This window comes from Dryas octopetala, chromosome 2 (assembly GCF_963921425.1).
Source record: "Dryas octopetala chromosome 2, drDryOcto1.1, whole genome shotgun sequence".
Lineage (NCBI taxonomy): Eukaryota > Viridiplantae > Streptophyta > Magnoliopsida > Rosales > Rosaceae > Dryas > Dryas octopetala.
Genome location: NC_141367.1, coordinates 27,469,649 through 27,480,049, shown reverse-complemented (window position 1 = coordinate 27,480,049; position 10,401 = coordinate 27,469,649). Strand labels below are relative to the sequence as shown.

Below are 10,401 nucleotides of genomic sequence, written 5' to 3'. Positions count from 1 at the left end.
GGGGAATGAGAATGAGAATGAGAGAGGGAAAAAGAGGGGATGAGGGCATGTGCAGTGGGTGGAGAGGGAGGGGTGGCCGGAATATGCAGTGGGTGGAGAGGGAAGGGTGGCCGGCCTGCGCAGTGGGTGGGGAGGGTGGGGTTTGGTTTTTTTTTTTTTTTTTTTGTTAATTTAATTGAATTGTAAATATTTTATTTTTAAAATATTATTTTAATTTAAAGTTTTATTATTTTATTAATTTAAATATATTTTACGGCTGAAATGACCAAATTACTCTTCCACGTCAGTATTTCTAATGGTGGTGTTGACGAAGTTTACGGAATCAGGCAATATGGAAAACGGCATAAAAATTCAGGACGTTATATGAGACAAATAAATGTGAGGGAGCAAAGTGAAAAAAAACCTATAAGTCAAGGGGTAAATGTGCAAATAAGCCAAAATATTATTAGACATTCACCCATATTATGACACATTTAACCCATATTTTAATCGTTTGATTAATTACACCACTAAACAATGTATCGGTTACAAAGAATAATTTCTCAAATGAGTGTGAGAGGTTAATTTTAGAGTGCATTTATTATTTTTCATTTTAATTTGATTATTATTTTTTTCAACTTATTTCTAATAATTGCTACATAAAATATTCATTTGAAGGAGCAATTTTTCCATACACCGGACAAAGTCCTAATAAAACTCACAACCCACCACTCAACGGTGAGCCTCACCTTTTTTATTTTTTATTACTAAAACTTGATTCACAAATCTATGCTACAGAGGGTCACACGATTGCCAAAAAAATCTAATGGCAAAGTGAAAGAATTATTTATAAATGGTAGTAACAAATTTTCATTTTCTGCTCACATCTTTTGCTTTGTTAGCACTAAGCAAATCCTATGTGTTTCCTTTTTCTGTAGGCGAAGGCTTGCAAATCCCATGCGTGCAGAATGAGAGTTTGTCAAATTGAATCTCCATTGTATCACGAGTTGTTGAACCCGAGTGCCGCTTCACCACTTTAAACAGATACGTGCTGTACTGCTGTCAGTTTCGCAGCTGATTCATGGCTACTTTGCAGCTGAAATAGCAACCCACCAAACCACACTGCCATTCGTAAGTCATAACACTCAGCTGGAAGCCCAAAGATCCGGTACTCATCAGGGTCAAAACCACAAAAAATCAGGTCACCTGCATCAGCATTCAACTTTAGGCCAAAGAGCAACAAAAATTTGTGATTATCGTATTAATTCTGTCTGGTACGTACCCGAAACATAACCAGTGGCATAATACAGTTTAAACTACTTCCCAGACTCCTCCTGGACTTGACCATCTGCATAGGCAACAGGTTCCAAAGACTAATTAATTTGCTTAATTGAGCATATACAAAATCCAGTAACTGCATAAATGCAAACTCAGATTTGAAAGCCTCACCCGCAAGATGGATTGCCAAGTTTGCTTCAGCATCTGCCTCAGAATTTAGTTCCTTTTAAGGTGTACAAGAAAAAGTCAAAATGTTATAGTCGGCCCCAGCGAGGTGGTAAGCTTAGAGAAGGTCCTAAATTCTAAGATATGTAGACAGACAATAGAAGACATCCATTTAACAAGAATTGTTGTACAAACCCACAAATAGTATAATAGAGCAGAAAAGATAAATGGAATCAACTTTACCCACCCTCAGGACATGACTGATCTCAAAGGAGAGAAATTTATCCTTCAGTTTCTTCACCTCTTCACACAAATCAGACATGTTCTGGTTTTTGACTTTCCATAAACCCTGAACCTGCACCAGTAACGTCCACAGTTACACAATTACAAAACAAAGAAAAAACACAAGGAAATGGCAGATACAAAACTGCTGAAGCATTAAACAACATAAACACCAGTTGTATGGAAAGGCTATTTGAGATTTGAAATCAAGGAATTACAAAACTGAACACAGATTTGTTTTAAGCTAAAAGACTCAAACAGGATAATATCAGATAAAATTTTCCTTTTGCATTTCAATCAAGGAAAACTTAAAGATGGCATCTCAGAACATCAACCAGTATACGCAAACTAAAGACTGAAAGTGCAGTAGAAGTCCTGGGGTTTGACGAAAACCATTTTAAACCAAAAAAGTTACTACAAAAAGATAATAATTCAAGACAGAACCAGAGATAACACAAACCACTTTATTATCAAAAGATAACCAGAATATTGACAAACCTGCATACAGACGAGTTTAGAGTCACCTTCGACACGAATCCTAGTAAAACCTTTCTTAAGAGCATATTTTAACCCTAAAATCAGAGCTCGGTACTCGGCAACATTATTGGTTCTGACACCCAGACCTTCATGAACTTTACAGATCTATAAATGATGGTTAGAGAGACAAATGATTTTTTGTTTTTTTAAAGATACACAAACTCCAAAGGTAAAATGCATACCAAACTTCCATCTTCTGCTCGCAGCACAGCTCCAGCACCAGCTAGTCCAGGATTTCCTTTTGATGCACCATCAAACTTGAGAATACAGAAGCCCTACAAATATAACATGACCAAAGAAATGATTTTTTCTTTTTCCTTCTTTTTTGTTTGTTATAACAGCACATCTCCAAAGCATTACAATAATAACGTATAGAATTCCAGATCACAGAGAAGTGATTAAAAAATCCCCTATCCTTGAATATAAAACAAAATCTGGGACAAATACTGTGGCAGAAGTCCTACAGTCAAGGGGGCCTATATAATGTTTTATTAATTAAGAAGAACGTAGCCCTCATTTTCTGCCATCTTTTGCTGCCTCTACTTCATTATGTGATACAATGGACCTACAAAAGTACAAAGGGGCAGGATAGATGCAAAATAATGGGCATACAGGTCTATATGAACAAACTTGTTTTCCCGACCATTAGACATCACTGACATCACCACAACTTCAAACTTACACAGTCAGTGGGGTGATCTTTCTTGACATGCTTTCTCAATGGATCATCTGATGTGGAAGTTGAACCAATTACTTCCTGCAAAGCATTGAAACATGTAGAAACTAAAGCAGCCAAATCAAAATCCATCTGACAAATATCCTCCAAGGCACAGAATATAATCAACCTACAACAGTACTAAGTTGTAGTCATATGCACACCCCGAACACAATTAATGATAGACAATAAGCTTAACATTTGAAAAGGGATAAACAGAAAATACAAAATATCCAAATGCATGCAAGACAAATGTACAGTAGAAAATGGAAATTGTATCTTTATTGTATAACGAAATAAAAATGATAAAGAATACAACAAAATTTTCTGGTAGATGTTGGAAATAAGGTCATAGTAACATTTCAAACATTCCCATTGTTCTTCATTTTCTTCAACAGAGATTGTTATGATTCTGAACTTACCACATCTTCTAATCCAGGCACTTCATGGGATCTCTTTTTGGATGTATCCTTTCCAGATGTTTCACCTGTTGTAGATGTAGGATCCTAAAATGAGAAGAAAAATAAATCATATTCTCAAACCACTACAGACCCAATCTTATATAAATAGTATGAGATCCATGGAGAAGCAACTCTGGTTAATTAAACATCCAAAACTACTTGATAGTTCTTGATAATTAAAGTCCCTCTTGCCCTCATTATAATGTTATCTTACTCCAGCATATGAAAAGCAACTGACAAGAATAAGCTACAAATACAAGCTATAAATTCATTTCCAAATGGGCACACATAAACGTCTCTTCTGAAATTGAAATAACAAAAAACAAATTGCAAAAGGTAACAAGTAAAGTCTTACTCGAAAAGGGCAATGCACAAGCTTGCCAAAAAGATCATCTTTCAAATCTTCAGCTCTGATAGTGTAAACGGCATTCTTAAGTCCACATGAAACAAGATATTCTTCAGTGTCCTCAGGCAAAGAGTACCCTTTGTACACACTAACCGGAGGATCGCATATCTATCATAATTCAACCAAACAAACAAAAACAATAACAAAGTAAAATTACGTTCTACGGTTCTACCACATTTAGCAACCCAGAAAAAAAAGATGTAAAATTACCGAAGGACTAAGCTGAGCTTGACAATCACTGAAACTCTTGTAAACACCAACAATATCCCCCTTGCGCACTACATAGAAGGCGTCTTTTTCCACTTCCATAACCGGTTCAGGGTCTGACTTCCTCCGCGAACGAGACGACGTCGTCTTGCTGCTGCTGCTGCCTTTACTTCGAGACGAGTAGAGCTGAACACGGAACCTGGTAAGCTTTGATTCTAAGTTGATTGAATTAATCCCAACATAATGGTTCAATTTTGTTTTCCACGAAGAGGGTCCGTACAGAGAACTCGTCGCGACGAAACGACCCGTCGGTTTGAAAATGGCTGCTGCTGTGTATGACGAAACGTGTGACAAGCAGTTCATCACACAGCGCCAGAGGATGGCTTTGTCCACTTCTCTGAAACAGAGGCAGAGAGAAAGAAAAGGATTTGGGTTTGTGGGGGGGTCGTGAGCGGGTTAAACCGCTTCAAGAGAATTTGGGCCCGCCCACTATGGACACAAGTCACAAATAATTGGACCAGGGCCCAGTGCTCTATAGTAGTAAACGCCACACGACAATGCGACATCATTTATTTTCTCAAAGTTTAAAAGAACGACATGTCGCGTATAGATTTTGCCTCAGCCTAGAAAAAAATGAGGGAAATAAGGCAGAACCATTACAAATTGATACATTTAACGTGGAAATTTGACATGTTATATTATCAAGGTGTAAAATCAGGACCACAATGTATATCCATTAAGGTTGCTAGAGAAGATAATCAACTATAATATGGATGGAAAAGAGTAGAAGAAGAGCATTTCTCATTTATGCATTTGCACTTTGCATTACACAGTTCCACTCCACATCCATGTTAATGGTTTTTTCTCACAATCAAAAAGATTTACAATGGCCTGGTTAAATCTCTTCCTTTGCAACCAAAGCAGGTTTTATCCCATATTTTGAGAACACATCATTAAGCACAGCTTTCTCCTTCACCTTTAACCTACAACATGACCAACAAACTTAATGTAATTATGTCATTGAAAGAAAAAACAAATGAAATTCAGCAAAATGCAGCTGATTACCTCTTGGAAGATCCTCCAATGATTGATTTTGGAGCCTTTACTCCTTTTTCTTTCACAATTAGCTTCTTCTTAGGAGACTTTTTTACCTTGCCTTTCACAACTAACTTCTGGTGAGGAACCATCTCTTCTTTACTCTTAGCAGGTAGCTGCTTTGAGGGAGATGAATCTTGCAAAGACTTGGATTCTGTCCTTAACTCCATTATATCTCTATCTCCAACATTTAGGCTTGACACACTGATAGATTCCCGATTCTCCATGAAATCTTCAAGTTCTGGTTCAATGAGCTCATCATCAGGGTCATCGTATTCATCAGAGACGGTCTCCTCCCATGTGTCCAGGGAAGAATCATCCAAGTCAGAATCTACATTCTGATCTCCTCCCAGTCCAGAAATAGTTCTAGTTTCGAGAGGTTTCAGTCCAGAAACGGTTAGTTGCGGAGCAGTATAGTTATCTGTCGATTGTTCCTCAGCAGAATTGGGTGGTTGCGGATTTACTATCTCGCATTTTATCTGCTTCTGCATTTTACCAAATGTAACACTCTGCGAAGAAAACATTTCTACAAACCTGCCATGACAGCAATACCAATCATTTCATATAATAGAATACCAGCTGCAAAGTAAGAAAATTTAGATCACTATGCATTAGATAAGATAAAAAAATAAATCTTAATTTGCATACTGATGGTGGTCTAAACTCACAACATGCATACTATACCAGACCTATCCACATTCACAGCCCAAAAAGTTTTGCAGTATTATTTTCAGTCACTAGTCCCTACCTTTGATCATATTTTTTTCATTGTTACCAGCAAGAGTTTTAAGTATGAACACACTGAATGAGTAGGTGGGTGTCCCTCAATTCTTGTCAGGATACAAGTGAAGAAGGCAAGCACAACAAGCTTAAATTTGAATCCCATTTCATAAATTAAACACAAGCATACCTATTTGCATCCTCCTCAGACTTGAAATGAACAAAAGCAAAACCCTTGCAGATGGGGTCCTTGGTTTTCTTGTTTCCAGAAACCACCGGGTTTATACTAATCATACCAGGGACTAGTTTGAAAGCTGAGCTTAAATCTCTATGAATGTTCTTCTTCTTCGGAAGGTTGAGCACACGCACTCGAACGCCACCTGGACCCACTTCATGGGCTGCAAAGCCTGCAAATGCAGTAAATTGAAGTAAAGCAAAGCAAAGCATTGTATATGATATATTAGAGAGGAGTGAGTGAGACACAGACCTTTGTTGTTGTTGTTCAGTTGGTCTTGCTTGGGAGTAGGCTTTTCAGGGTCGTTTTGGAGCTGATTGAGATTCTCAGTCTGGGTTTGTCTACTCTTCTCCATTTCGTCGAGCAGCTTATCTTCAATTGGAGTGTCGTACACTTTGCCTTCGCCAAACCCACGCGGCTTCTTCTCCAGCCACTTCTTCATCTGTCCAAACGGCACCAACATGTCGTCGTCGTCCGCCTCATCATCACCACCATCCAAATCATCATCACCTTCCAACTCATCATCAGAGTCGTCCATTTCCAAGAGTTCAGCACCGCCTTTTCTTTGCTTTTTCAGGGAAGATACTCTTGACTCTCTACTTGTCTGGCCATAGACGCCGCGAAAACAGAGATGGGTGTGCTGGGATTGTTGAATGGGAGAGAGGGTGGAGCTGTTTCTGAAAATAGTAGTGGGGAGCGAACAAGTTGAAGATGGGTTCGGAAAGAAAGCCAAGCCCAAGTGGGTTTTGCACGAGAATGAGATAGAGGTGGTGGTGAAAAGAGATTTGGAATTGCAGGAAGGTTGAAACCTGCCGGTGCTTATCATCTTCGTCGCTCAGCCTCTTCCTGCTGCGTCTATGTGCTCTACTGAGCAAATGGGTCACTTTACTGCTTCGATACTACTCAGAATTCAGAGTAATTAACTTATTAAAATTTAATATTTGAGGATGCGATGGCATCAAGGTGTCGTGGTGTAGTTGGTTATCACGTCAGTCTAACACACTGAAGGTCTCCGGTTCGAGTCCGGGCGACGCCATTTTTCGCTTTACTTTTCGTTTTCTTTGTTGGGCCGGCTTTAGGCCCGCATTTTTTCTCTTCAGTTGGGCTGCGCTAAGGAACCACGCAGGCCGATATTTCTATAATGGGCTTGGTTCTTTCGAATGTTGTTGTTTACAGACATTTTTTACCCTTATTTGGAGATAAATAAGATATAAATTTTTATAGATCAATTCCGTTGGGAAAAAAAAAAATATCAAAACGATCCACCTACTTGTCATTTTGGACAAATTTTCCACAATCAGTCAGGGAAGGCCCAGTCCCTGTACTCGCCATTGATGAATGATGACAATGTAGTGGCCTACTGTTTATGAGTCAACTACCAGGAGCCATTTTCTTGCTTGTCTTTTTCTAAAGATGTAATGTAAAACTAAGAAATTTATGTTATACAAGTAGACAACCATTTTTTAATGTTTAAATGTACGTTGATGAGTTCACTTATTCATAATTAGTGTATAAATTTATCATAATTAAATATTACTGCATGTCATATGATCAGTGTAGCAAATACGAAGTGACTTGAACCAATAATATTTTTTATAGATGTTAGCATAGCACATTAGCACCTGTCAATCCAAGTCCAGCCCGTGAGGCCCAGTCTCTTTCCTGTTTGACAGGTACAATTTTATGGCAGGTGCATATCTTGTTTTCTTCTCCTATTGAATTGATATCAAACATGAATGGCTCATCGCAAATGCATTTATTTTGTACAACACCGACTCCAGCATCAGCATGGACTTGGTCACTTGGGAATAGATTTATAAACAATCAGAGGCTCAGAGCAAGCACGCTTGGTACAACTTGCATCAGAATTCTCTCTTTGTTTTTTTCTTAACTTTTAATCTTAATTATGTATAAGTTGTTATTTTATCTTTTATTTTTATTATTAATCCCTAAATCATAAAAGATAACTCTTATATTTACAACATACCACTAGGATTAAATGTCTATTAAAAAGACTTGTATGAAAAACAGAGACTTCATTTCTTTAATTTTGGGCTGGGCATGGTTCCAATTCTAAACATGTTGGTATTAGTGATTAGGTAAGTGAGAGCTATCCATCAGTCTATAAAATATATTTATTAGTTGATTGACATTCGAGTTTAACATTTGAAAACTAAATGTACATGAAAATGTTATATGATTGACACTCCAAATACTAAATAGTAAATACTCAAAATGGGAGGTAGGCTTCTTGTTTTCTGGTTTTGGTACTTAATTAATTATGCCACACATGCTTGGCTTCAGTCCAAGACTTCATGTTTTCCTGTTTCTCTTTCATGTATTTGTTTAATTTTTTTAATTTGTATGGGTCTCCTATTGATCTTCCTCTTATCCAATATCCACCAAGCAAGTTAGCAACTAATAATAATAATAATTACTTAATTGTGTACCATCAAACATGAGAAGAGCTCTAACTGGGAACAAGCCGGTTTGCAGTTTCATGACAAAATGCCAATTTTGAATCCATTATTTTGTCATGTGTCCCTCTTAAATTCAGAAATAGAAAATTAGTATACAATCTCCAAACCCCATGATAGAAAAATAGAACCTATTAGGTCAGAGTATGAGCTCTTTCTTTGTAAGCCGGTTTTGTAAAAATAAAAAATAAACAAAATTCCCATGGTCATGGAACATGTCGTGCATGATAGAAAATTAACTAAAAAATCTACATAGTTCGAGTCTTCTAGCCACTTGGCAAGCTAGCTAGGAAGATAGACTATGGTTTACGCAGTAGGGCAATCATAATATCAAAACCAATCAAACGTTAGGGCTCTCAACTTTATAGGATAGAAACAAGCAAATAACTGTTGTTAATGTTGAGAGTCATTATAGAATGATTTACTGATTGATACAGTCCCTTAAAATCATGATAACTTGCACTTGAGTTTATAAACAATGGACTAAAATCCCCCACGACCTAATATTCATAACCACGGTTCAATGGCATTGGACTTAATTAAGATGTCCTCAGATTAATTTGTCTCAATCTTGCCCCATTGACTAAAGTTCAATTAAAAGGGGGTTATGGGTCCTATGGGGCTTAATTTCAGACTCTAAAAGCTTGGATTGTAACTGATACCAGAATTCAAACAAGATTCATTTTGATCTTATTAGTTTCACCATCAAGATCCAAGGGAGTCCATTCAAAACTCTCCGTCACTAAATCTAACAAAAGGGTCTAAAAGAAAATAAGAGGGAGAAAAATAAGGCCATCTCCAATAATCTTGTCTGAGAGTGGCAGATGATACAAGGGTGAAATAGATAAAAAGGAAAAATATCAAAACAAACAAACAGAGCTGAAAATGATGTTCCCACTTTGTATTTTAAACAAACAATTAATGATCATGTCATGGGGCACAGTCGGACAGACAGCTAGCAGTGGCACCTCTGAGGCTGTGAGGCTGTGAACTTCACCAAGGGCAAAGAGGAAAGACGATGTGTAAACAAATCTCCGATCGATATCATACAGACATCACATTAATTTAATTATTGATTATAGTTTTCTACTATTAAATATGACTATGTTAATTAAATGCAGTGGTTTTACCATAAAATTTCTCAACAAGTAATTTTATAAGAAGTTTGTGTGTAATATAATATGTAGAGTAATGTTTGGATCCTCCTTTGAGGATTAAATTTGTCCTCATAGCTAATCAAATGAATTTATGATAGAATTTACTATTTCAATTCTTTTTTTTCTCTTATAATAAAGCTCATTTGATTGACTATGAAGACAAAATGAATCCTCAAATATGAGGACTCAAGCATTCATCTAACATTTATATAACATGCAAACACGTCTGATCATCATCGAACACAAATTCTTAGTGGACTAAATTAATTGAGTAATGCTAAACCGACAAACTTTAATCATGAGAAAGCATATAATAATGATAAAACATAGTAAAATGAATAAGTCCAGGCTTGTATTATTTTGGATAGGCTAGGAGGCTACTCTACAGAACTGAGTTGTTGAATTTTAGGAGCTGGCTCGTCAGTGCTGTTGGCCCATGGCAAATAGGATCGTGAACTAAATTCATATCTACCTGCATATGGAACCATGCTGTGCCCATCACTAGACTTCCTCCCAATGTCGAAGACTCTTCAAATTCACCACCTAACAGTCCTCAAACGATTATCATTTTCCAATAATAAAAAAAAAAAAAAATATCTACTTAATTTCATCTCTCTTATAAAAATATAAAAAAATTTACCATGCATTTATATAGTATAAATATTTAAAAGCACCTATAAATTTGAA

The 10,401-nt window shown here is 36.9% G+C and overlaps 2 protein-coding genes and 1 non-coding gene across 4 annotated transcripts; 1 reads left to right on the top strand and 2 right to left on the bottom strand.

Moving 5' to 3' along the window:
• Nucleotides 1-691: 691 nt before the first annotated feature.
• Nucleotides 692-4,448, bottom strand: LOC147295032 (uncharacterized). Of its 2 annotated transcripts, XM_086232996.1 has the most exons (10): nt 4,034-4,447; nt 3,773-3,931; nt 3,379-3,462; nt 2,924-2,998; nt 2,424-2,516; nt 2,203-2,346; nt 1,670-1,777; nt 1,429-1,480; nt 1,262-1,327; nt 692-1,185 (listed from the first exon to the last, which is right to left on the bottom strand). In XM_086232996.1, exons 1-9 carry the CDS (start codon nt 4,391-4,393, stop codon nt 1,296-1,298), a joined length of 1,107 nt encoding a protein of 368 aa, XP_086089122.1. In that variant the 5' UTR covers nt 4,394-4,447; the 3' UTR covers nt 692-1,185; nt 1,262-1,295. The 2 variants fall into 2 exon arrangements, with proteins under 2 accessions (XP_086089122.1, XP_086089123.1); XM_086232997.1 differs by lacking the exon at nt 2,203-2,346 and having other exon boundaries at nt 4,034-4,448.
• A 356-nt stretch (nt 4,449-4,804) lies between these two features.
• LOC147295031 (RNA-binding (RRM/RBD/RNP motifs) family protein) lies at nt 4,805-6,958 on the bottom strand. Its single transcript, XM_086232775.1, has 4 exons — nt 6,333-6,958; nt 6,036-6,252; nt 5,096-5,659; nt 4,805-5,013 (listed from the first exon to the last, which is right to left on the bottom strand). The coding sequence occupies exons 1-4, from the start codon at nt 6,904-6,906 to the stop codon at nt 4,926-4,928; spliced, it is 1,443 nt and encodes a 480-aa protein (XP_086088901.1). The 5' UTR covers nt 6,907-6,958; the 3' UTR covers nt 4,805-4,925.
• An 84-nt stretch (nt 6,959-7,042) lies between these two features.
• On the top strand, nt 7,043-7,116 carry TRNAV-AAC (transfer RNA valine (anticodon AAC)). Its single transcript has one exon. It is a non-coding gene; the product is annotated as a tRNA-Val (tRNA).
• Nucleotides 7,117-10,401: the final 3,285 nt, after the last annotated feature.

What these genes read in the sequence shown, in the direction of transcription:
- LOC147295032 (XM_086232996.1), bottom strand. Translation starts at nt 4,393, where the DNA reads ATGAACTGCTTGTCACACGTTTCGTCATACACAGCAGCAGCCATTTTC. An exon ending in GAGCAGAAGATGGAAGTTTG is followed by an intron (nt 2,347 to 2,423) that starts GTATGCATTTTA and finishes CATCATTTATAG; the next exon opens with ATCTGTAAAGTTCATGAAGG. An exon ending in CTTGGCAATCCATCTTGCGG is followed by an intron (nt 1,328 to 1,428) that starts GTGAGGCTTTCA and finishes TTGCCTATGCAG; the next exon opens with ATGGTCAAGTCCAGGAGGAG.
- LOC147295031 (XM_086232775.1), bottom strand. Translation starts at nt 6,906, where the DNA reads ATGATAAGCACCGGCAGGTTTCAACCTTCCTGCAATTCCAAATCTCTT. An exon ending in ACTGAACAACAACAACAAAG is followed by an intron (nt 6,253 to 6,332) that starts GTCTGTGTCTCA and finishes CTGCATTTGCAG; the next exon opens with GCTTTGCAGCCCATGAAGTG. An exon ending in ATTGGAGGATCTTCCAAGAG is followed by an intron (nt 5,014 to 5,095) that starts GTAATCAGCTGC and finishes GTCATGTTGTAG; the next exon opens with GTTAAAGGTGAAGGAGAAAG.